The sequence below is a fragment of the Pogoniulus pusillus genome, chromosome 7 (assembly GCF_015220805.1).
Source record: "Pogoniulus pusillus isolate bPogPus1 chromosome 7, bPogPus1.pri, whole genome shotgun sequence".
In the NCBI taxonomy this organism is placed as follows: domain Eukaryota; kingdom Metazoa; phylum Chordata; class Aves; order Piciformes; family Lybiidae; genus Pogoniulus; species Pogoniulus pusillus.
In genome coordinates, this window is record NC_087270.1 from 327,410 (window position 1) to 353,095 (window position 25,686).

Consider the following 25,686-nt stretch of genomic DNA (forward strand, 5'->3'; position numbering starts at 1 on the left):
TCCTTGTCTATCAGTGCACCATATGTGAGGTAAACACAGAGTAAACTTTTCACAGTCAGTGCTTCAATATTGCATGTAAATATACATTACGATTTCCAAGATTTGGATGTGAGTTCCATTGCCCTACTCCTGTTTCATACCTACACTAAATCCCTTTTTTTAGGTCCACAGGGGATGATTCTACTCATTATTGTGAATTAGTAAAAATCTGCTGTATTCGGTAGGTAATTTCAGAACTTTAAATCATAGAAAACTTGGGTTTAGAATTTTAAAACTGACTAAACATGCATGTCAGCTCTACAGATTTTGCAACTTACCACAATGACAGGAGTTAAAAATGCTGGACAATATAATGAAAGTCTTACCTGGTCTGAGGGAGAACAGCATTTATTTGCCATTTTCATCTAAGAAGGAGAGATAGGAGAATATACAGAATTACTAATATACTGTAATATAATTAGCATGGACTTATTAAAAACTGCATTAATGCTTCCAAATTCTATGTATGAAAAATTAAATAATTCAGTGCTTAAATACTAGAGTTTTACTATTACACTAAATTTACAATACTGAGGACTCAAAAGATAAGTATTTTATTGTAGTTTCCATTAAATCTTTCATACAAAAATTTACATTTATGAACTTAACTTCTCCACCCTGAATGTGAATAGTATACTGCACTGCACACACCTCAGGTCTTAGTGAAACCTGCTTAAGCAGATACATAAATGAGGTATGTGATTGAATCCCCATCCCTGGTGGTGCTCAAAAGATGCAGTGCTGTGTTGCTGAGGAACATGGATTAGCACCAGACTTCAATTCAGAGTTAGACAATAGTTGGACCTCAAAGGTCTTTTCCTACCAAAATGATTAAGTACTTGTGACATGAAGGTCATAGACTCTAAGATGTGTTTAAAGATGAAGGGAATATTGTTCAGGGCTTCCTTTTATTCTTCAAGAAAGAGCTGCATCTCTTTCATCCTCCTCTCTGTTCAGCTAATGAAAAGTTTTTTTTTTATTTTGGCTATTCTTTGGCAGCCATAGTTTGCATAGATGAGTGCTGGTTAAACTCTCACAGATACTTCCTTAAAGTGAAACACTTTGTTAAACAGCAGTACTATTAAGTGCAATAATATAAAATCTATGCAGAAAAAGGTAAGACTAGAAAGACAGACCCCCCTGTATCATAGAATCATACTGCAAACTGTCCTGCGGCTGATGATTACTTCCAAAGGATCTAATCATCAAAATCTCTGTTTTATAACAAATGAAATGTTTGTGATAGAAACTTGGCTCTAGCTTTGCACAGGGAATCAACAAAAACTACACGAAAAGAGCTTAAGAAATTCAGAACTCATGTCCTGTCCCTTCCAGATTCATAAAATCAAATCTGTGGGTAATCCTTGGAAGCAGATCATGTCCACAGCCATGTAGCTCACTAAACACAGTGATGGCATTGCCTGTTGCAGTGCATTGACTCTGACCAGCAGCTGAGCACCCACATAGCTGCTTGCTCCCTACTGCCTTCACAATGGGAAGGGCGAGAGAAGAGGAAGAGCAAAAGTTGAAAAACTCACTGGTCAAGACAAAGAGTGAAGGAAGTAGGAAAATAAGTGATATTAAGGCATCACTCACTGCCTCCCACAAGCAAACTGATGTTCAACCAGTCTCCAAGCAACAGCTACCCAGGAAAATACACTCTCACTTTTTTTGCCCACTTTTTTAACTGAGCACAATGTTGTATGGTATGGAACACCAGTTTTGACCAGTATGGGTCAGCTTTCCAAGCTGGGTCCCTTCCTAATTACTCGGTCATCTCTTGCTGAGAGGATTGAGTGTGTCCGAGTGGGGGGTTGAAAAAAAAATCATAGTCTTGAAGCTGTAGAAGCACTGTTCAGCAACAGCCAAACACTGGTGTGTTACCAACACTGTTTTAGCCACAAATACAAAACAAAACAACATACAGTTGTTATGAAGACAGTTACCTCCACCCCAGCCAGATGCACTGTAACCAGACAAGGCTCTTTGCAGGGTGGTTGGACTAGATCTCCAGAGGTCACTTCCATTCCCTATAATTCTTTGATCATGTGTTAAGTTTATGACAGGCCTCAGTAAGTGTCAAGGTTTCTCTGAACTTGTCTTGGAGTGTCTGGATCTGTATTATAGCTTGTTTAGTGATGAAACAAACATCTAATGACCAACAGAATATTGCCTCCTTAGTTTTAGCAAAGCATGGGTGTGGGGTGTAATGATACATAAAAGTTAGATAGATAAAGCATATAAAGGAATTCAAGATCCCACTTTGTGACTGGATAAAACAAACTTGTGACATGCTTAGTGATGCAGAAGGTAGCAGACCTCAGGAGTGTGGTTTGGTAATAATGGTAATAATCCTGAGCAGTTAGGCAGGACACAGTGAAAAGGCACCCAAAATACTTTAAGGTCAACAGGAACACCGTCACACCCTACCCATACTCAGCTCTGACCTTTCTCCAGTGCCTCACACAAATACAGACAAGGTAACTGCAGAAGCTGTCATACACATAGGAAATATTAACTTGTGGGTTGCTAAAAACGTGCTCAATATTAAGATCATTACAGCATAAAACATAGCAAGTTAACAGGGTTAGCTGGGATTCCATCTCCTTTTATCCTCTTTTTTTGGTTCAGTCAAGATACTTCTTTTATTGTGTTTAGATGTGCCTGGAAAAAACATGTGTGAGACTAGCCATACAGGTTCTCTGCAGAATGAGGGTATTGCAAAGATCATCCTCATAACTAATCCAGCTTCCCAGTGGTAAGAGCAACAAGGTAGAATGCTTTGGACTCCACAGTTATTCACGGCACAGCTTCATCTCATTCTTTATTCAAAGCAGGGATGGCTGCAGTCTTAATGAAACTGTGGAGAGAAGATCTCCTTCTGCATCACATTATGTCTGTGCATCGTAGGGTTGAAGTGACAAAAGTATGCATTCTCCATATCATCTGACAGACGCCTCCTACAGGTGGTGCAGAGAGAGGAATAGAAATGGAAGATGCTATACCTTGGTGGCAGCGCCTGAGCTTTCAGCGCTGTAATACAGTAATGGGAGTTGGAGACAGCAGGGGAACTGGAACGAAAAGCCTGGATCTTCAAAACATGTCAGAAACTTGGAAAATGAACTATGAAGCAATTTCAAGCCTTGTGCTCTATTCTAAATGAATACAGACAGGAAAGGAGCAGAATGGGGTAGAAATGATTCAGAACTACATACCTAACTCTAAATACCTCCCCTCACTTAACTTTGGCAAGCCAAAAAGGACATTACACACGTGATATATCTATATTCCCTTTCCAGACAGGGAAGAAGGACAGATTTTGACAGACATCTATTTTTCACCTGGCTATAAGAGAATATTATGCAAATTATGTGCTGTTTGGCTAAATTTAAATTATGAGATTCCTACCCTTACTGGCTTCCCAACATAACCTCAACCTCTCTGGTACTTTCAGATTAAATTTTTGAGTTTAAAGAAAACAATGAAAGAAAACACAAACAGCAGCTAAAAAATATTATCACGTGCTTTCCCCCCAGGAATAGAACTGCTTGTATAATCATTGAGGCAATCAAATTTGTATACTGCTTCCTACACACGAGGATTTTGTTTCCATCTACCTCATATACCCCACATTCTGCTGTGTAAAAGAAGTAATACTGTCATGGAAGGTAGCAGAGCCCTTTAGCAGTCCCCAGTTGTGCACAGGACAGTGACTCACATAAAGGCCAAGACATCGCAAAATCAAAACAATATTTCCATCTGCTGTCCCAGCAGCTGCAGAGCCTCTGAGAAAATTTCTTCCCCAGAGGGGCAAAAGGTAAACATTGGCTATGTTTTGAGACAGGGACCTTGGTTCCCATTGCCCGGTGACCATCTGTTGGGGGCTGACCCCTGGGTGGTCCTGTAGGTTGGTTTTGGTTAGAATTGTCCAATTGTATGAATTGATTATAATTTTGTACCAATCTGTAAAATTAACGTAAAATCGCCTGAACTGGCTGAACACACCTCTTTAGAACACTATAAAATGCTGCATTTGCCTTAATTGAGCACCTCAGGACCCTCTCACTCTTAACCCTGCTCTCCTTCTGAATGACGCCCTGCCTGCACACGCATCGCTCGGCAGCATTAAAATTATGGCCAGCTCGGCATGAACTTGGCACGAACTTGGCACGAACTCGGCAGCGCCCAATCCTCGTCAGCCTCGGAGGCCAGGGCCCAGCTTAGCCTGGACCTGCAGGAGGCTCAGACAATACGCCCTGAAATTCATAATACTTCAAAACTCTTCTGAACTGCATTTGGACAGTGAGTAACCGACAAACTCTTTACTTAGAGACTGAATAATCTCTCAAGACTCAAAGAACTCTCTTAAAATCACAAACTCTCTTCATTTTAGCCATTCTCTATTTTAATCTGCAACCGCGAACCAAGAACTTACGTGGGATAGTTATAAATAAGTTTGGGGAAGGGGATTTTTTAGTGTTTTAGTAATAAACCTTTTTATTTTCTGTATAATTCGGCCTCGCATGTTATTCCCCATAAATTCCCCTAAACTCCGCTCCATAACAAATACCTTCTTTATTCTCTTGCTTTTTTAATACGTATGTTCAAAGCTTATATTTCATAAATGTCTCCATATTCAAACAGAATTCTCAGTCCTCTGATGTAGGGAGTATCACTTAGATATAGGCGCACATAATGGTGTAAAAGAATGACAGGTGATTTTATACGTCATTACACAGAATAACATAAAATCCAAAAAGACTTCAAAGGTGAAAATATGATCTGGATTAGTAACCCAGATTTAATATTTGAAGCCAAATTTTAAGATTCTATAATCCTCCAATGAAGCTGCTGGAATGATTAATAATATTTAAAGTGGAATAACAGCTTCTTAACTTGTTCCCCTATATGCTTACGAAATACTCATTTGTTGGGTTTTAGATTTTGTTGTGGGTTTTTTTTTCCTTTTAATAACACCATCAGAATATACTGGGGCGAAAAAATAAAACCTAGATGAAGTTGTAAATAGAAGAAATATGTTTTCATAATATAAATGAACTGACAGCGTTACCTTTACGTGGTTGCATTGAACATGGCAACATGAAAACACTTGACAAAAGCTGCACATGTATAATAGCTAGCTATCCAAATGGTGAAAAACAGAGATAAAGAAGTTATTCTGAAGAACTCTGTCCTAATAACCCACCTCCAGCACAGCATTGCTACTTCAGCCTACAATGAACTCTCTAGCTGAACAAATTAAGAACAGGAGCAGTGAGAAGCACATGCAGATCAACTTGCTTGCTGTACTTGTTTCATCATGGCAGTTTCAATGCAAATTTCTTTTCCCTCTCTCCTCTCAATTTCTTCAACTATACCTCCTCCTGTGAGAAAAGAGGTGCGCTAAGAAATGAAAGTGATGTGCTGATTCATCTCTATCTATTTCTGCCAAAAGTAGATGCGAAGAACTTTGAGAATGTTGAGAAAATATAGGGATTGAATCACAAACAAAGATGACAGGGGAAGTTTTATGCTGGTAAAAGTATGAGAAAAACAAGAGTATGAACAAAGTGATGAATAATTTGGGGCATAGGTACATAGGAAAAAAAAATTCATGCATCCTGTCTGCAAAGCTGATTGTTAATAGAGGATTTTCTGAGTCAAGGGTACAAGGCATGTATCACTAAGGAAGGCTGAAAAAACACCTTTAAATCTTTCACCACGTTGAAGTACTCCCTGAGCTCCTATGTCTTATAAGAAGTCTCTCCAAGCTAATACTAGAGTCATTTCTCATCTACCAAGTAGCACATTTTAGACATGCTAACATCTAGAGGTAGCATCCTTAGGCAGTGAAAATCTCTGACATCTTCATTATTGGAAGATGACTCCTCCTTTACTCTTGATCCCCAGAGAGCTTTCCATTGCATAGAAATTAGATGTCTCAGTACTTCAGAAGAGGAGTCTGACGTCAGCAGAAGTGTCACATTTTGGCAGAGCTATTTTTGTACTGTTTACATTAGGATTGTCTTCTGGTATCAGCAGGAGATATGACAAAGAGCTGCCACTTGCTCAATGAGACTGGATTAGAGAAAAACAGCAAAAAACAGGTAAAGTGATACATGAGAGATAGGGTGAACTGTAAGAAAACAGTTACTCTACCAGGAGCTCTTCAGGAACAAAAATTTTAGAAGAAATTATTCTGAATTATATACAAACGTATATGACAAATGATGCATATAAAATTAGCACCAGATGATGTAAGAATGATTAAGGAGCAGGAAAAGATGTTGAAGTCAAGAAACAAGTATCAGCACCAAAAAAAAAAAAAAAACCAAAAAAAAAAAAAAACCAACACCATACAGAAAAAAAAAAAAAAAAAAAAGGAAGAGTGAAAAGTCTTGCTGAAATGCTTAGCAATAGGTCAGCTAAGAATGCTGACATTCTTTATGCTAATAGTATCAGCAAGCCATTGTGACCACCTATCTAACAATTAATTTAGGTACAGAGCTGATGGCATAGGAGAGAACAAGAAATGAATAGTTTAAACACTTGCAGAAGGAGTTGAACATGGAGTCAGGAAGGACTGTATTAATTAACCTCTTAAAGAGATAAAAAATTATCTAAAATAATCCCTCAACCAGTGGTGATTATCTTCAGGTCCTACTGGAGAATGAAGATACTCCACAGAAGCGCAGAAGCACAGAATCAGGAAAAAGCCCTGAGGGCTTACAGATCCACTCCCTAATATTAATTTCAGAAATATAAGAAAAGAATAATTTTGTGAAAAGATAACATAAATGTAATACCAATCTTTCAAAAGGAATTTTCAAGAAATCTAATTCAAAGCCTCAAAGCAGTCTGGATCTTCGTCTGTGTCCTCTGGCCACCCAGAGAGCAGGAGCATGCTCCAGCCTCCTCTTGCTGTATGCTTTAGTTGCATTCCAGCCTCACAGTCCTGGTTTGAAATACTGGATTTCAACAGAAGATGTTCTCACTGACTACTGCATCACCTGTTCTGACAGTCAGTAATCAAAATAACGCTCTGAACAGAATTTTCCAGTTGTACAGAGTCTACACCTCTGGCAAAACCTGTAAATCATTCAGTCCAAGCAAAAATGGTACTCACTTCTCATATGATCCACACAGAGTTTACTCTGTATCTCACTAAGAACCAGTACTCAGTACATAGTATTACATTGCAGCAGACAGGTCATAGAATGAAGGTATGTTACAAACAGGATAGGGGAAGTGATTGCCCCAATGTAGTCAGCACTGGTGAGGGCACACTTTGAGAACTGGTACAGTTTTAGAGTCCTCACTACAAGAAAAACACTGAGGTACCAGAGCATATCCAGAAAAGGGCAAAGCTAGGGATCAGGTCTTATAAGAAGCAGCTGAGGGAACTGAGGTTATTTAATCTTTAGAACAAGAGGCTAAGTGGAAGCCGTGCTCTCTACAACTCCCTGAAAGGAGGTTAGAGAGAGGTGGATGTTGGTCTCTTCTCTCTAGTAGAAGAAACTAGGATGAAAAGAAATGGCCTCAGGTTGCACCAGGAGAAGTTTAGATTGGACATTAGAAGAAAATTCTTCATTGAAAGGGAACAGTTTCCCTAGGGAGGTGGTTGAATCCCCACCCCTGAAGGTGTTTCAAAGACATGGGAGCTGTGGTACTGAAGGACATAGTTTAGCACCAGACTTGGTAGAATTAGCTAATGGTTGGACTGAATGATCTTTTAAGACTTTTCCAACCAAACCTATTCCATAATTCTACAATGTCAGGAGATGTGCTACTGCATATAGTACATTTGAAAAAAAAAAAAAAAACAGACTACAACGCTACAACTAATCAAATATGCTTACATTTGCAGCCACTGTCTATTGTCTTATTCACCTATATACTTGGAGGAAGTTTTATTGAACAGATTTTGTTAAAAAGTATAAGAATTTGGCTCAGTAACTATGAACTGGAATTGCTTTAAAAATATTACAATATACCTTCTTGCTAGTCACAGAGAAGAAATAATGAAATTTGCTGAATAACTTACATTGCTGTCTTGTAACTCCCATGTAGTAATAGTCTATAAATTATGCAAATCACTAAATTAAAAAAATATTATAGAGAATGCATTATAAGAAAAAATGTTTGGTTTTGTAAAAATATTGCTTAAGCAATTGATAAAAAAAAAACAACAATCAGAATAAATGTACTATTGTGATCAAATATTATTTCAAGTAATTTTTGAAGATTGGAGAAATAAATTCGAATTATAATCTGACTTTTTCTTGTTGAAATCCAATTAAAAAAAAAAAAAAAAGGAAAAAAAAAGCTCATATTAAAAGCTCTGTGAAGTGACCAGAAAGGATATATATTTTGCTTTAAAAAGTCTTTAAATCAATAAATGCAAACTGATTTGCTATTACTCTCCTTTCTATAACAACACCACAAATTTTGAAAACCTTCTAGTACTTTTAATTGACCAGATTATCTCTCCCTACTCTTTCCTTTCTCGTTTTCCTCCCCATACACATGTTTTTATATATGGTATCTCAACTGTGAGTTATTTTCTACCCTTGGAAAATTACAAATAGTTTTACAATAGCATAGACAAGAAAAGATGCAGAAAGTAACATACATTTTGAAGTGTCAAATCACTGATGTTAGTTGATATTGCTCTCAGCCAGTCAGCACTCTCCTGGGCTGTATAAAACTGAAGTATCCCAGTACTAACTCCATCAAGTGCCAGCACTTCAAATGCATTAGATCTGCAGCAGGAAGAAATATATCCGTAAAGGAAGATAGGTCAATTTTCTGAAACTGCCCAGCATTTCTCAGTTTTCCAGTGAGTTTTCTATGACTTTTGAGAAGTTCCAAGTTTGAACTTTACAAATCAAAAGAAAGGCAACAAAAGGAAGGATAATAACGGGCAGTAGCAGGAGCAACACATGCAACATGTAGTTTCTCTATACCAGTGTATTTATGTGCTGATCATTTACTCCCCACGAGTTCATAATTACTGCATTTTAGGTAGTGTGTTTAGGAAATATGCATTATATATATATATATATATATATATATATATAAGAAAAAACAAAATTAGTATTTCCTTTATTGCTCTTTGGTTTCATATGCTAAGAATGTATTAAGTTGGAAACAAGTGCCTTCTTTAGCTTTATTTTTTTTTTCACATGTCATAGAATCACAGAATAGAATGGTAGGGGTTAGATAAGATTAAATGGCCTGAAGTTGCACCAGGGGAGGTTTAGATTGGAGGTTATGTCCTAGTTTGAGGCAAAGTGGAATATTTTAATGAGAAAAAATAAATTATAGGCTGTGAAAAGAAAACGATGTCTACTTCACTCATATCCTTGCTGAGATGTGTAAAAACAAGGACACAAACACAGGTCAGACAGTGTGTGAGAGTCTGTTATCTGTCACAGTCGGTGCCCGTGCTTTTCTCCCTAGGCTTCTTCTGTGTAACCTGAATAATTCTGCTTCTAATCCTCCTAGCCAATCCTCCAAACTCACCTTGCACGTAAGGCAAACCCTGGGATAAGGTAGAGGGGTGGAAAGAAGTTGGAAGGGTGGATGGAAGCCCCTCCTGGGCACTGATTTCTGGGAAGGGTACTGTGATTCTGTATTACTTTTGCCTTCTATATTTCTGTATATAGATGTAAATATTGGAAATAGCTGATTGTATATTGTGCTAAGCTGTGAATATAAAGCTTCATTCCTTATCTTCCATCAGTTTGAGTCTAGTCTGGATGTCTTTATAAGAGTGTGAGAGGGGTGGGTAACTCCCAAACCATCACTGATTCGTAGAAATGTCTCCTTGAAAGCATTCTCAAACACTGGAATGGGCTCCCCAAGGAGATGGTTAAATCCCCAATCCTGCAGGTGTTTAGAGGCAGAGATGTGGTGCTGAGGGACATGGTTTTGCACCAGGCTTGATAGAAGTAGACAATGCTTGTACTTGATCTCAAAGTTTTTTTCCATCTGAAATGATTCTGTGATTCAACATACTACTGTGAAAGACATTTTTAATTTCAGTGATTGCACATATATTTGTTTTGTGCATAATATGAAGAATATCTGTCGGGGTCCGGAGGCTGGCAAGAGGCGAGATCGGGGCACTGATGACTCGAGACAGCAGCTTCTATGCATCAGTACAATTTTATTAGGGTAGTGCAGTGTCTTATATAGTGCTCAGAGGAGGTGTACCCAGCCAGCCTGGGGCTGGCACAAGTGGACAGTACAGATTGGCCCCAAGCCACGTGCAGGGTGCAGATAGTTTACCCTTATCAAAACAGCCCATGGTTCCACCTCAGGGGGCTGGCAGGGTCAGCCCCCTGGTGCTGTGTCCACCCCAGGGGCCGGCAGGCTCCACCCCTCAGCAGGTGTGCGTGGGTTGCTCACAGTGCCTTCCAGCTCAAGGACTTTCTCCCATCACAAATTCTCACGTTTACAGCTCATGCTCCGCTGCGGGAGAAATTCTCCCACAAACATCATTGTTACCTACTACGTTTACAAATTAGTTTTTTATACTTCTGTACTATATCTCTTTCTTTCTGGTACTAACCTAGAAAAAATGAAACTAGTGAACCAAGATACTGATCAATGAACTTGCTGGGTTTTCTTGGGATTCTCTGATGTAAAGTGAAGTCCTCTGCTGTTTCATATATGGTATATGCCAACATGAGCATTCAAAGCGACACATAGAACTTAATAGACAGCTATTCATTCTTGACTTAAAAAACTTCATAACTGAAAAACTTATTGACCTAACATTTGCCATTTGTAGGCATTTTGATGGTGAATCTATACACTTGCTAATAAGGGTCATGTAAAATACCCATCACACATAATATTAAAAAGACAAAAATGTCCTAGCAGATATATATCAACTGATATGCTTCATTGCTAAAGGAGTTGTAAAATGTTATACTTGCTCTTTGCAAAATAACTTTCTTGGTCTGAAGACTTATATATTGGTCAATTTACTTATTGTCCTCTCATGACTGAATTATTGTAGGAACTAATAAAATCTGATTACGATGTCAAAATTCTCTGTCACTTTCATTTCAGTAAATCTGTTTCACCTCTTCAGAAAGAAAGAAAAGGTCAAAACAAATCCTTTTATTTTCTTCTGGTAAACTGAGCAAAACATTAACTTCTCAAGCATACTGTTCCCTTCACCTAAAGCTCTGAAAAAGATCCTAAAAGTGCCAAATTGTGATGACTTATAGTACGATCTCTTCAACATCCCACCGAGAGAGGGAAGATCTGTCAATCTCTATGTACTGATACAGAGTGGAGGCATGGGAACAGACTTAATACATCATCATGAAGAAAGGCCATTCACAATGCCTTAGACAAATTCAAGTATTACAGTGAAGAGAATCTTTACACATAGATAGAAGATAATCCAGAGCATTTAAGAGAGCCAAGAAATTCTCTCCACTGAATCCACAGGATGCCTAGATACTAAGTCAACTTCAGTAGATACATAAAAGCATTTACAATGTGTACTTTCGCCAAGTGGCACAAAGTTACACAAGTGGCTCATTAAAGATCACAGAAAGGAATTCCTCAGCTAACAACCAATTAAACCAACACTAACAATCAAGATTAAAAACAATAGAAGCTTTACTGTAAAAATGAGACAATCATAATGTGAAATATGGTGCTAGCAATAGTACAAATTATACCAAAATTCTGGATTTATCTTAAGTTTGGATTTACCTTAATGATGTCTTCACAGCTGATTTGACATGTCAGCACCTTTAATCTACGTAAGTGTCTCTAGGACATTTTTTATATGAGTAATAAATTTGGTTAAAAAGTGTTGGACTGCCTGGCACTGTAATGCTAGTTGAGGTTCATGCCCTTGAAATCTTTTGGCATGAGGAGGGTTTATAGCTTGCAGAAATTAATTCCTGTCATGACTACAGGGATCATCAGTGTCTTTATGTTTAATGTATATGGAAAAGAGTATTTCAAGATCTTAAATTCTCCACATGGTTTAAATATCCAGTTTATACTGTCAATGAAATTAAGGAATGTTTATTACAGGAAAACAGATGTCAACATACTTGAGATACATTTATTAATGTTGTGGATTTCTTTGAGATCTAAACAAACACACTCTGCTTTCAGAGGAAAGAGCAATCACATAAGAATGGATTGTTCATATAATTAGGATTATTATTAATAAGATAAAACAGTGCAAATCAAGTTTTCTCCCCTATCACTCCTTAGAAAATTGGTGTTTCTTGAACAAACAGGTATTTTGTAAAATAACAGCAATAAAACTAAGTAATCAACATCACAGACTTCAATATGTTCATCTTGCTCCAGAGTGTTTTTTTTCATTTTTTTTGTTGTCAAAGTCAGTGGGAAACAGGAAGGTCTGTTGTAGAAACTCAACACTGTTTATCCTGAGGCATTCATTTATTGAAGGCATCTAGGAGCAAAGCCTTGCTGAGCTAATCCTGGTGGATTAGACTTTAGGAGGTCATAAAAAATCACAAGACAAAATAAGTCTCAGCTTTTCCAGAAACAAAGAAAAAGGTAATTCTTTGAATTCAGTAGTAATATTAATACAAATAATTCCCAGAGAGTAATGATCTGTTTGCCTTTAGGGGGAAGGCACAATTTATTTCACTTTTCTTCTCCTTACTAGCAATAAGACATGGAGTGATCAAGTATATTTACTTCTAAAGGGATGCTCTTCACTAGGAAAACATGAGTGAAGAGATGTCACATCAATTTATGGGAGCAACACAAGGTTTTCAGGGGAAAGCAAAAATGGTTCCCAAGTACACATATCCTGACAAGAATGGGAGTTGTTGATTCTTGCTCATGCACTTAGTCGCAGTACAGATTTTGAAACTAGAAGCTTGTTGTGGAGGAGTTTGTCTGGGTTTTGGGGGAATGAAATACGAGGCCGAATTTTTTAAAGGGTTTAAAAATTATTTAATGTTATATACACCAGGAATCCCCCTTCCCCAAACTTATTTACAGCTACCCCACACAAGTTCTTTGCATGCGGTTCTGAGATTATATTACAGAATGTCTATGTACAGCAAATTGGGAATTTAGCAAAGGTTTGAAAGGATTTAGGAAGAGAGTCTGTGGCATGAAAGTGCCACTGGTAGGCTATTGAGAGATTATTCTGGCTTAGATCGAGTTTTCAGTTACTCACTGGCCGGAGTCAGTTTTGAAGGTCCCAAATATCATGGATTGGAACAATTCAGGGGTTATTTGGGCACGCTGTCTGAGCTTCCACGGGTACGGGCCAAGCTGGATGTTGGGGTCTGGAGGCTGGTGAGACGCAGATTGGGGCACTGACAAGTCGACTCTATAGCTTCTGTGCAGCAGTGCATGTGTGCGATCAGTGCAATTTTATTAGGGTAATGCAGTGTCTTATATAGTGCTCAGAGGAGGTGTATCCAGCCAAACTGGGGCTGGCACAAGTGGACAATACAGATTGGCTCAAAGTTATGTGTAAGGCACAGATAGGTTATTCCTTATCAAAACAACCTGTGGTTCCACCCCAGGGGGCTGGCAGGGTCAGCCCTCAGCAGATGTGCGGGGGTTGCTCACAGTGCCTTCCAGCTCAAGGACCTTTCCCCATCACAAGGTCTCATGTTTACAGCTCATGCCCCACTGTGGGAGAAATTCTCCCACAGCTGGGAACGGCGGCTGGGCAGGAGCGCCTTAGTCAGTTCCCTGGGCTGGTGTCGTGGGCTTTTGACCCCGCAATTGATGGTCCTTGGGCCACAATTCTGTCCAATGAGGGCTTGGCAACAGGCCAAAACATATCAAAAGGGTTGTAAACACAGTATTTTTGAGGCCTGTGCAACCCTCTACCACAAAGCTCAACATCATGAACATAAACTATTAAAAAAAACAAACTCATTCTTCATATATTGGCTTCACACTACTGAACAGAACTAAAGAGATGTGTTTAAGGATGCGAATGTATTGCCCTTGAGGCAAAGAAAAAGAAAATTTCTGTAGTTTTCATGTCACTTATTTTTTTATACACTTTTGGACTGCAAGTCTATTGCATCCAAAAGTGTGTCTAAATTCTGACTATAGTATTTTATCTCACTTTCACAAATGGAACAGGTTCTAAAAGCATCCTAATCTCTAAGAATCAATGTTCAGTGCTGATCTCTTATTCTAACTGTATGGGATAGGTCTCTGACTTAGCAGAAATCACAAAAATCATATACAGTGAAATACACTGATTTTATTACATTGCTATCAGGTCTAAAAGCCATTGAAAATGAACATCACTTTCCAACTATGCAGAAGTAAAAAATCCCCATGGTGTTAATATTCCTTAAGTACCAAAGAAAATCTCAGGTCTCAAATCCTAAAATACTACAGATAAAAATAGAAACAGCAAGCAACATCACAATACCTGGGGAGGAACTTCCTTACTTTGAGGGATGGTAGAGCACTGGGAACAGGCTGCCTAGAGAAGCCTGCACCGATGGAGGCATCCAAAGCCTGCTTGGATACTGTCCTATGCAACCTGCTCTAGGTGAACCTGCTCTAGCAGAAGAGTTGGACTAGATGATCTCCAGCATTCCCTTCACATCCCTAACATTCTGTGATTTTGTGACTTCAAGAAAAGATAGAGATGTTCCTGGCTATCTCATGACACAAGCTAACAGTATGACCTTTCTGCAGATTTACTGAAGAACTCGAAATACAGAGGATAGTAAGTGCACGGTTTAACAAAAATGATATACATATAGCCTAATCCGATTGAGTCGGACTAGATATCATCTAAACCATACTAAAAGTATGCTACAGTGTAAGAGACAATGTCACAGAACATTTCTAATTGAAAAAGTGTCAAAAATATTTATCAAGATGCTGACATGACATACATTATCATGATAAATTTTTTCTTGTTTCTAAGTTTGCCTGAAAGGCAGAGGTTTTTTACACCACCAGAAAAAGAATGTTGAAAATATGAACGTAACAGAGAATAAAAGTGAAGAAAGTCAGAGAGGACAGCCACACTGGCTGGCAGCAGTTTACCACATCAGAATAGCAAGACCAGTTGGATTTACAGGTACAACACATAGAATATATAATACTAGATTTTAAAACAGTAAGTCTGTGATTGATTTTAGTAGCAAAAATATTCTAAGTCAGTTGAAGCTGATTGAATTTCACAGCTATACAAAGCTGTTTTTTTTTTCTAGCATGAAAAAGAAGAACTGGAGAAAGTAGAGCACGCATTACCTGTGATAGCAAAATAATCATAATGCCTTCAACATCTTTTCACAAGCCATACCATTTTGTGTAGTTTCAGGTAGAAAACAGAGGAAGAGACCTTTCATATGTTCCATCTGAGGAAAAGGTATACAACTGTGCATGTGAAACCATAGAATATAGTTTCAGTACTCCACCAGCACAGGCTTCAAAAGTAATCTGGCATTTCTGCTAACAGTACATCTTTTCAAGACTAACTGATGTTAACCAAGACAATAAAAAACAATGAAGCATTTTAACAAAAGGAAGTTATGACAAAAACCACAAGGGAGATAAAGTTACAAGGATGACATACAGTCATGGATTCAAAAAGCAGATGTGCTGTCTAACAGCATATGCAAATAGGTTGCAAGTAAGAATCCCAAGAATAGCTAAATAAGCAAATTGGTCAGAAGGATCTGCGAGGCATCCAGGAATTGTCATGAGCTCATTCAAATCACTTTAGACTGATGGCTGAAATGTGAAAAGGAACAGAGATGTGTAGGTATGGTTGAAAGAATGATTGTTACCAAGACTGAAACAGACATCTATTATTGTAATGGCTTGTTGGTTCAACTTCGTGCAGAGCAGACACCTGGTTTTAAAGAGCAATTACTGAAGAAAAATGTTGGAATTTATGCTAATATGAATATAGAAACATGTCAAAGAAAGGATATAAGCAGGATAATAGTAAAACTATGTACACAAATTTCAGATGAGGAGAGAACAGGATAAGAGCAGTCTGGTGTCCCTCAGGCAAAATAAGCACCTGTAATGGAGGGCCCATAGGCCCGAAAATAGGCTTACATATGCCTTGCCTTGCCTGGACATGTTTTCCTGCTTGCACCAGAGGCAAACACATTAAATGGATAAACAAGCACAAAGAAGCACAATAAGCCTGGTGCCATAAAGTCTGGCCTGCCCAGGGTCCAGGTCGTGTAATGTGTTTGTGTAAGGTGTCTGTGTAAGCCCATGCGACCAGCTCATGCTTACCGGGTGCTAGGCCCATGCTATCCCCATATTTGGGAGGTCCAAGCCTGTGGCTTTTGCCTATTATGGTATTGTTTGGCTAACTGCCAAAAGCAGATTGGTCATTTTGGTGTCCAAAGGGGCCATGAATCTCAGCTCACATTTGATAAATAGAGGCACACAGGTAAACAAAGTGCTCCCTTGCTCACTTGCTTGCTTAGACTCAGCAGCACTGCTTTTTGTTTATGCCTGCCTGCATGCCCACCTGCAGTGCATCTACTTCACGGAGACAGAATCTCCCATAGGCTCCCAGCCAGCCGTGCACACTTGCACACCACTGCGGTGAGTTATCAGGACTAGATCCTATATTGACTACCTTTATCTACGGAGCTTAGACTCCTGTGCAGCTGTGCACCCTGCTGCACAACCACTGCCTTATTATTGCCTGGTAAGCACCACTGCCACTGAGTTACCAGGAAGCAGACCCCACTTGTCTGCATGTGATTGGCCTGCTGGTCAGCGTAACACCGTGCTGACACTGCACAGCATCATACTCCTTCTGCATCTGAGATCCTGCCTAAGAATCCCTGGACAGAGCATAAAGAAGAAGCCAGGAGACAAGGGCAGAGATTGCATCCTTCACCAGGAGAACAAGGTCAGAGACTGTCCTTTCCCCAGAAGCCAGGAAGGTTCTCCTTTCCCCTGAAGCCAGGAGGATTCCAGCCTCAAAGTCCATGAGCAAACTCCCCTGAAGTTTGGACACTTGTATAGGCTGTGACGTAGCCCCAGAGGCTGATTGATAATTATTAAGAATTTGTGAGTAAATGCTTTCAATGCCTCTGTAATTCTCTATTGCCTTCTGCCATAAAGCAGAAAGAGCATGGGCCCATCTACTGGGCATATTGACCCCAAGCAGTATTTGCTGCAGGGAAACTCCTCTCTGTTTATAGTTTGAATTGTTCACTAGTTATTAATTAGTTATGGTTTGATATTAATCCTACAATGTCTTTCATAACTGTGTAGATCCTTTTAATATTAAATTCAGTGGTTGAGGGTGGTGAGAGTTCAGAATATTGAAATTAATAAATTATATATTTTTATAGACTATTATCTTGCACCAATTAATTTCTCCCCTCTGCCACAATTGGTGTAGGCAGCAGAATACCCCTCTGCGACAGCATCTTTAGTAAGAACATGGGAAACACCTCATGCACAGTTAATCTCAAGACAAAATTCCTTTAATGTTCATATAGACGTTTCTGTTGGCTTATAAAAACAAGCAAGGAGCATTTGGTAGAACCATAGGATAGGCTTTATGTAACAATTGAACTGTCCTTTAGAACGTTTACAACTAAATGAAAAAAAAAAAAAAAAACACTCACCCATAATAAAGGACTGCTGTATATACTAAATGTATATACTAATATGTCAGTGCAGTGCATCACAAGAGAATATGTCTCTCCAAGACTGAAACTGAAAGCACTAAGTGCCTCAGTCCTGAAAAGAATATATATATGCGATGCATTGACCCTGTGCCAGCAGCTAAGCACCCACAGTGCAACCCCTACCCCTCTCCAGTGGGACAGTAGAAAGAATAAAAAGAGTAAAAAACCCATGGGTTGGAACTAAGATAGTTTCATAAGCAAAAGGAAGAGGAAAAAATTCCAACAAACCAAGTGATGCAAAGGCAACCACTCACCATCCCTTGCCAGTGGAATGATACCCAGTCAGTTTCCAAGCAATGGCTAGCTCTCTCCAAACCCCATCTTAGTTTTTACTGCTGAGCATGAAGTTACATGACAAGCAGTATCAGTTTGGTCAACTCAGTGGTCTAGGTTGTGCACTGCCCCAACTTCTCATTGAGTGGGAAGAGAAGAGGAAAAAAGAGACTTGTTGTGCAAGTATTGCTCAGCAACAACCAAATAAGTTTGTTACTATTTTAGTCACAAATGAAGAAAACCTTTCCATGAAGAAAATTCACTCCATTTCAGCCTGACTCAGTATCAGAAGGTGCTTGCTTCAACTAATTCTCAAAATGTACACACTGCTGTCTTGGGAACAGGAATCCCTTGGGATTGCTCCATCTAATGCCTACAGTCCACAGAACAGGGGTGAAACCGCTTTAACTTATGAGGGTGATAGCTGAACTCTGTATCTTCTTCATTTTATCCTTCAAATTGAATAACACTGATGATAAATTGGGAATGAGTTGATATATAAATGTGCACACAGAGATCTGTTCAGTTAATTTACAGCTGAACTCTCAACCTCCAATAGATGAGAGCCTTGTGCTAGATTGGGAAAGGTTGGACCACAGGAAGTCATCAGTTGTAGTAAGAATGAAGAAAACAGTGGAGGAAGTGATGAGAAACTAAGTAAAACAGAATCAAGATTCAGATTGTGGAAGAACTTCAAATGTGCCTGGACAATTGATTTATTTTTTCACCTGTGATGTTTTAACACAAAGTCTGGGAGAGGAATTACAGCAGATTTAGGAAACCAGTTGCTCTAAGTTAAAGCAGCCTAACTGTCCTACTAGAAACCCAGTGATTTTTCAAGTCGTTTCATGAAAGAGATAAAAAATATCAGATGAAGAAATGTATACCCATGAAATTTACAGTATCAGGTGATTTGTATAGCTGTTGCTTCAACAGGGATCCAAATTCTCTCATTAACTAAAAGGTAAATAGCATGCAATAAAGAAAATGGAAAATAACAACAGAAAATTAACATCTGTTTTCAACCATATGGAGAACTCCTTGGACTGTGGACTACTGGGACCAGTATAACTGGTAGATTTGAGGCAGATCTCCTACATGGAGTGGTTTGCAGGAAAAAAAACCTTGATGCATGCTGCAATGTGTTAAACTTTTTCCAAGCACATTATCTATTGAAGCTTTATTAAACTTCATTTCTGCTTTCATCTTCCCTGGGGTCCAGGAAAATCACTTTTGACAACCTATTCCACATCCACTTTATGGACCATTATTTAGGTCTCTGAGGTGTATTAAAAAAAAACACAAAACAACTCCATGATCAAAAATATAGTATTTTGTACCAGGTACTTTCACAAAGTCTCTTGCCAATATGAGTTTCTATATGACAATGATATTCAGCATAGTCACGATTGTGCAGCATACTAGTGTTTGTAAAGAAAAAGAGGAGTTAATTTTCATTACAGAATTTGGGTATATAGAAGTATTTGATTAGAGATGCAGAATGAAATGCTGCACCTTAAAAAATAATGCAAGTAGCACCAAGCTTAACCTCTGTACCAGCTGCTGATGTTGAGTATCTAAGGTATAATAGATTACAGAAGCATATTTGTGAGGGATACGCATGACATTCAAGAAGACGGACTTTTATATCTCCACTTTTACAGAGCTAACTCTCCAGAGCAAAAATCTTAGGTGCAGCTAGCTAAGCCAGCATTTCTTATTTCAGATTACAAACCTTAGCTTATCTGTTCCAGCTTTGTACCTCGAGATCTGAGCCATTGACAGAGGAATTGATAAGGTGTCTACCCAGCGCTTCTCGTATTTTGGTTCATTAGCTCTAGGTGAAGAAGGTGATGATGGAGCCTGTACAGAATAAAGGAGATTTCGTCAGTGTAGTTTATCACAGTATACTGAAAAAAATATGAATATGAATCTCTAGCTCTGCTTGTCTCAGAAGTGAATGATTATGGCAATAAAACTATTTGAGAATTTCAGGCTTTAGCAGAGAAATAAAAATAAGCATTGAACTGACTCCATCTGGTTATTAGGCTTATGGATTAACTTCAGTACTATCTCACCATTTTAGACACCTACATTTTTGTTAGTATTTATAACTGACAATGGAAGAAAATAGGTTTTTAGTCATAAATGTCCTGAAGTTTTTCAAACACAACATAAAAGACAACTTTAAACTCATTTGATCTGTACAACTCCTGTACATCCCTCTAACAATCATCAGAGAAACAGACAAATAAAATCTTCACATAAAGTCTACACCAGAGAACACTGGTTTTCTTATTTCTTGTTGTGACTTACATACAATGTTATTTAGTAGTAGACTTAAAATTCTGATTTCCATGTTATCACTGTCCATATACAGACTGATGAACTTTGAAATTGCATTTTTTTTAAATGCAGTTGGCAGAAAGGCGAAGTGGTTGATATTATGACAGTAGTAGAGAACATGCAGAATTCAGAGGAGTGAAAATATATTTTTTTACAATCTACTAATTTCCTGTAACTACAGCATACAAAAGAAAATAACCTTAAATCAAATGTCTGTATAAAACAAATTAAGTTAAGGGGATTAGCCTGAATATAGAGCTATTGAGAAAAATGTCTATTCAAATCTAATCTAGAGCTTATATACAGATTCATCAGCCTCTTTTCACAGACAGAGATAGTCAGAACAAAGTTAGGTTTGTGCTCTCTCCAAACAAAAACTATTTGTCCCGAGTTCTACAGAAAACTTTCCAGTAGAGAAAGGAGTCGAAAGTTGGCTATTTTTATACAAACTTTAAAGAAACATTTAGTAGTGTTTAGAAAAGAAAATAATTCACAGAATGACCCAACTTCAGCTCAGTTGTGATCAATGTATTTAAAAGCCATAAAACTTACTCAAAGTAAAGAGCATTCTGAGAATTGTTCAGTTGTTCTGTTTGCTCTTAAGGATTTATGTGCAGTTCTATGCCCCTACACCTCCTCCCAACTCTCTTTCTTACAGACAGTAAGGGCTGATCTTTCTATTTAGTACTTAAAACAAATGAAAATAGTGAGTTTCACATTCTAACAGGACAACTGAGAGTTAGTGATCGAGACACGCATTTCTAGTAAATGAAAATTTTGTAACGAACTACCAGAGTTGGTAACACTACAGAATCTTTCAGACTGCAATCTTTGGGGAAAGAAATTTCATTTAGCATATTTGCAATCCTCACAACGATCCAGCTTTTGTTTGATTGAGATCTTGTGGTGTTGTGCTATGAATATTTCATAATCTAGTCCATAGACTAATTCTGTTTCACAGAATTAGTCAAAAAAGGCTGTGTCCCTAAAGCTTAGTATAAATTTAATGTTATAGTGAAGAATCTAGTACATATTTTAGAATTCTGTTAAAATGAAAAGAATTTATTGAATCACGTTCTATCTGAAGTTGAAAATGATCAACATAATTTAATGTGCCTCTCTGAAAACTGAGATGACTATGAATAAAGCAGAAGATAGTTTACTACAGCCAAGCACAAATGCTTCAATATAATAACAGAATTTAAAATGAAAAATTAGACTAAAAAAAAATCCTGCAGCACCTTCACTTATTTTTCCCATCCTCTTAAAGCTCGAGACACAGAAAACAGCTAGACAATTTGAATATGATCATATTCATAAACTAAAGGAGAAAAAAATGACCAGTATCTGTCAATGCTAAAGTTATGACACACTCCTAAAGAAAGCATGGCTTCTCCAGACAATTTTGATTTTTTTTATATTTGAAAAACACACTAGAATGACTTATTTTATTATTTCCCCCTTAGTTCTAGACTACTTTTACCTGAAAAAAACGTTCTGCATCATCTGAACACTAATGACTAATAACAGGGAAAGGGAATGATGAGGTCAAACTGTTTCAGGTTCCAAATGTCTCTTTATCATATTCTGCTAAGAATTTTATTATGGTGGAGCATAAAGTTGGTTGACCCCTATTTATCTTCAGGCAAAAGAGGGTACACAGATGGCCATAAAAACATTGTGTAGAGATAAAATACTATCAGAGGAGCAGCAGTTTATTTTATTCAGTTGTCCCTATAATTTATTAACATTTCAATCTGAGACAGATCTTTTGATGTACCACCTTCAAACCTTACGGATAAAAAACAAACTGGGGGAGAGGTAAGTCAAAACAGCATTTTCAAATAGAGGTCACACATCACAAATCTTTTAGATTTGTCCAAAATTGCTAATTAACACAGCAAAAGCAATTATTAAGGTGTATTCCAGTTTCCAGAAACCTTTTGTCCCTCATCAAAAGTTCTTAACTGATTTGCTGTGAAATAAAGTTAAATGCTTACATGAATTAGTAATTAACTGAAACATAACAAGCAAACCACAACAGTTAATAAGCAGCTTTCACTGCAGAGGAGTATTGTGTTCAGTGCATTAATTAATGATCTGGACAAGATGGTAACCAGAGTGAGTACAAAAAACAACTGAGAAAGAATGCAGCAAATAGCTGCAAGAGAAGCTCATGATGCCAAGTGACTGAGAGATAAACTGCTGAAAGGGTAAATAAATCTGTAATAATCACAGAATGGTAGAAGTTGGAAGTGAGCACTAGAGATCATCTAGTCCAAGCTCCCCGCTAGGGCAGGTTGCACAAGAACATATCCAGGTAAGCTTTAAAAGTCTTCAATGAAGGAGACTCCACAACCAATCTGGGAACCCTATTCAAGTGCTTCAGTACCATCACAGGAAAAAAAAGTTTCTCCTCAAGTGAAATCTCCTGCATTCTGATTTATGCCTGTTACCCCTTGTCCTATCACTGGGCACAACTGAGAAGATTACCTCCACCCTCTCAGTATTTATAAGCATTGCTAAGATCCTTCCTGTCTGCTTTTTTCCAGGATAAAGAGTTGCAGGTCTCTCATCATGTCCTCATAAAAGAGATGCTCCAATCTCTCATGATCTTTGTGGCAATCTGTTGGACTCTCTCCAGTAGTTTCCACTCCCTTTTGAACTGAGGAACTCATATTTGAACACAGTATTCCAGGTGTGGCTTCAGCAAGGCAGAGTAGAGGGATAGAAGAACCTCTCCTATACTCTTCGTAATGCATGTCAGAATATTGCTGGCCTTCTTGGCCATGAGGGTCAACACACACAAAAATAGACAGCATTAACTTAACTAAAGGGACATTAACAGGAGATTAACACTGAAAAATAAGATCTTGCTGTTGTGGGAAAAGACAGATGTTGAACTGAATACAATCATTTTCATGAAAACAATTAAGCAAACAATGATGTCTGGAAAATGAGCATCTGAGGGAACTACATGAAAAAGGGATGTAAAAAATAAATAACACAGAAGAGGATTAGGAAACAGTGGTTCACTTGCCCTCTTCAAGGCATAAGAAGCCCTTAGGCTCTTTTCAGAGCACAAGAAGCAGGGGTATGAGTTAGAAGACAGTAGGATAAAATCAAAGAATACATTTCCTTATGTAACAAACTTTGATTCAGAAAATCCCTAAGCCAACAATCATCAGAGGTGGAGGAAATATACTCTAGAAATAATTTTACATAATTTCCTCCACTTTTATATTCTCTTGCGGGCATCTGCTGGGAACAAGCTCATTGGCTAGATGGTCCTTTGGTCTGACCCAGTGTATTGAGCTGGCTGACCTTCAAGTGTTCTGTCTGCGAAACAGCTGCTGCTGCTCACAGTGAAAACTCTTCACACTGTTCTGCCAAAGCATCAAAAAAAAAAAAAAAATTGGCTGTTTAGAGATCATCTGTCTAATTACAGCTTTTATCCTCCAGTTCATTCCACACCTTTGGCTTTCTGCTGAGACCACCAACAACGCTGTCAATTAATGCCAATTTGGTTGCAATACCTGTCCATTAAGAAATGAATTGAACACAGAAATATCATTTTTGACAGAATGTTGAACAAAAATCAGGTTGTAATGACACATAATTGCTACCCACCTGGGACAGCTGTGTACTCTTGACCTGGAGAACAGCCTGATTGTGTCCTGTTGGCAATCGCTGACCCATGGAGGACAACGGAAGCAAGTGCTTTGTAAGTTTTTTAAACACTTCTGTAATGACTCATTATGGGGAGGCAAGAAATTTTCCCCAAAGTAGAATGAGTCCACAAAGTCTTCTGCTAAGTGGGAGACATAATCAAATGTGTCTCTATAATTAAGTAATTAAGAGGTAAAAGATGATAGCTGATGGGAACTGTAATTTTTTTGTCTTTTTGTGACATACAGTTTTCAGAACTTAGTAAATTCACTTATTTTATGTTGATTTTTTTTTTAACTGTAATTGATTCTAAATCTCTGCAGCAAGAATGTCATGTCCCTCTGAAGGAAACATTTCTGAATCCTCCCCAGCAATTTTATCTGCACCTTCAAAGCAGCTACAATTTCAGGTTGATGCATTGTTCCTTGGTTAAACATGGGCTTCAGGCATGTTGAAGCTGGGTTAATTTCACAAATAGTCAGGGTCATCTCACTCAACTTGATTAAGCTTGTTTTTAAATAGTTTTAATCTCATATTACAAATATTCTCTAGCCTACAGAAAGGCAAGTCTTCATAGTGGATGCAGATAAAGGATCATGCCTGCAGAAGCAATTTATCTATTGCAAACAATGATAGTCAGGCATGACCTTTGAGGTTTTTTCCAACCTTAATGATTCTATGATTCCCATACCACAATCAAGTAAAGAGGCAACCGTGATTGGTATAGTTTATATTCTTAGAAGACTAAACACTGAGCAAATGGTCTCAAATTGCACAAGAGGAGTTTTAGACTGGATATTAGGAAAAAGTTCTTTACTGAAAGAGTGGTCAGGCATCGAAACAGGTTGCCAAGGGAGGTGTTCAAAAAACATACAGATAAGGTGCTGTGGGATATAGTTTAACATACATATATAGGATTGGGTTTTGCTAATGTATGATGAAGCATTTGCTTATACTTTAGGAGCAGATAGGAAACAACAGCTGTTGTTTGGTTGGAGAAGAAAACAAGATTTCTATTTAGCAGCAGAAGAGTCTTGTATTAGCTTAATCACTGAACAACACAAAAATCATCAGATCAGCAGAGAGCAGAGACAGGAGTGAAAGTCCTGTGATGCTAAACTAAAGAAATACATTATTGAGATACCTGCTGTAAATAGAAGTCAATCAGAGCATTCAGAATTCAGAGGGATTTAATGATGTTATCAAAATACCTGTGTATTGCTTTGATGCAGCACCAAATCAGGAGAGGGTCCGTGTTTGTTTATTTTTAATGGACTTCTTACATGCAGGTGCATAATTCTGTGGTAGCCTTAAGAAGACAGTAATTATCTGATAAAATATGCTTCACCAAATCATTTAATAGATAAATGCTTCTATACAGGAAATGACCTCTTTCACATGAAGAAACAATTTGGACAAGTAATTTGATGTCTTTAAAATTCAGTGAAAGCAACAACTTCTAATTACGCAGCTCTATTCCACACTGTTTTAACTGACAGATGTTTGGTTAATTGGGAGGAAGGTGAAAACCCACATGAAACAAGGATACTACCCTTCCCATTCTGTCACTGGAATGAAACACTTTTAATTCTAGTGCTGCATCACACGCACACTCTTAAAACATGATGCCCACTCCTGAAAACATTTCATGATTTTTAATGATAGTTTTACA

At 38.0% G+C, this 25,686-nt stretch overlaps 1 protein-coding gene across 1 annotated transcript in view; it reads right to left on the reverse strand.

Moving 5' to 3' along the window:
- SNTG2 (syntrophin gamma 2) overlaps positions 1 to 25,686 on the reverse strand; it is a 285,667-nt gene that overhangs the window by 62,391 nt on the left and 197,590 nt on the right. Inside the window, exons 9-11 of the mRNA XM_064145698.1 lie at positions 19,735 to 19,862; positions 8,672 to 8,801; positions 366 to 404 (exon numbers count right to left, since the gene is read on the reverse strand). Coding sequence (XP_064001768.1) covers positions 366 to 404; positions 8,672 to 8,801; positions 19,735 to 19,862 — 297 coding nt within the window. The remainder of the gene's footprint in view (positions 1 to 365; positions 405 to 8,671; positions 8,802 to 19,734; positions 19,863 to 25,686) is intronic.